This window comes from Rhagoletis zephyria, unplaced genomic scaffold, assembly GCF_001687245.7.
Source record: "Rhagoletis zephyria isolate East Lansing unplaced genomic scaffold, Rhagoletis_zephyria_1.1 Rzeph_scaffold_65169, whole genome shotgun sequence".
NCBI lineage: Eukaryota > Metazoa > Arthropoda > Insecta > Diptera > Tephritidae > Rhagoletis > Rhagoletis zephyria.
In genome coordinates, this window is record NW_016222220.1 from 1 (window position 1) to 1,464 (window position 1,464).

Genomic DNA, 1,464 nt, shown 5'->3' on the forward strand with positions numbered 1-1,464 from the left:
TCTCAGAAAACGTTCATTGCATCCCGCACACAAAAACTGCTTGGCCTCCTGACAAAGGCCACTAGTTATGAAATTATGGGAGTGGGTGGCCTCGTGATACAAAAAGTGAACAAAATCTGCGCTATTACCATTTGTTCAGCCGATAAAACCATGAACATAACCACAAACGCGATAATCCTTCCGCAACTCACTCATTTCTTGCCATCGTTCAAAGTTACATACATTGAACTGCAAGAATACTCATCTCTCCCTCTAGCAGACCCTAACTGTTTTACTCCAGCTCGAATAGACATGGTATTAGGAAGTGATGTCATCCCCCAAGTGCTACCTCCAGGCCTAAAAACCAATGTCGGTGGAAGTTTAATAGCGCAAAATNCAAAGCAATGTCGGTGGAAGTTTAATAGCGCAAAATTCAATATTTGGGTGGATTTTGAGTGGCCCAGTAACAGAGCACGTCTCATCATTCACGACCCAGGTAATTGAGAACTCGACAGACACTCTGAACGATCTACTCAAGAAGTTCTGGGAACAGGAGGAAGTTCCATCAACCACGACTCTCACCGACGACGACGTATTTTGCGAAAACCTCTACGAAAGGTCCACAGTTCGCAGAGATGACGGTCGTTACGTAGTAAAACTCCCCTTCAAAGCTACCCTCCCAGACACGATTGCACTTGGACACTCACGACCTGCAGCTCAACAACAGTACCTCAGTATCGAGCGGAGCATCGAAAGGAAACCTGAACTGCAGCAAACGTACACCAAAGTCTTGGAAGAGTATCTGACCCTAGATCACATGCACGATCCAGAAAATAAAGGTCGCGCCATTCGCGGACCGCTAACCCTCTCTTCGTCGATTTGACAGCATCCACCCATTCGCTGACGTCACACAATACTTTTGTTTACGTTTTCTGGTTCGTGACATTTTTGGTTATTTCAACTTTACAAATTTACAAATTGGAAAGATTTTGAGCGTTGTATTGTTTTTTGTGAAAACTTATAAAAAAGTTATAAATTAAAGAAAAAAATGAGGTGTGCAGTGATTAATTGTGCTAGTGTTAGTGCCAAAGGACCTGGGTGCAGTTTTTTTACTTTTCCGGCTGACATTGAGTTGGTGGAAAAGTGGATCCAGTTCTGCCGGAGACCAATGGATTTCAACGCCCGAACCAGCGTCATCTGTGTAAAACACTTCACCACTGATGACTTCGAGAACGAGCTACCTACGAGAACCTATAAATTGACTCCGGCATCAGATCACATGCAATAAACGGCAACATTTCATTACGATGAAAATATAACACGTTCCCCTGATAAAGCTTTTTNTCCGGCATCAGATCACATGCAATAAACGGCAACATTTCATTACGATGAAAATATAACACGTTCCCCTGATAAAGCTTTTTATTTATACATATTGACCTTCTGCTTCCTACCGGAAATGTTAAGCCGTATGCATAAAAACTA

General features: G+C 42.7%; 1 protein-coding gene across 1 annotated transcript; it reads left to right on the forward strand.

The window, feature by feature from the left end:
- Positions 1-291: 291 nt before the first annotated feature.
- LOC108356783 (uncharacterized) lies at positions 292-818 on the forward strand (the record flags this gene model as incomplete). The annotated part of the gene is made up of 2 exons (XM_017607887.1): positions 292-350; positions 385-818. Coding segments are annotated over exons 1-2 (493 nt in total), but the record flags the coding sequence as incomplete, so codon positions are not given.
- Between the last annotated feature and the right edge of the window lie 646 nt (positions 819-1,464).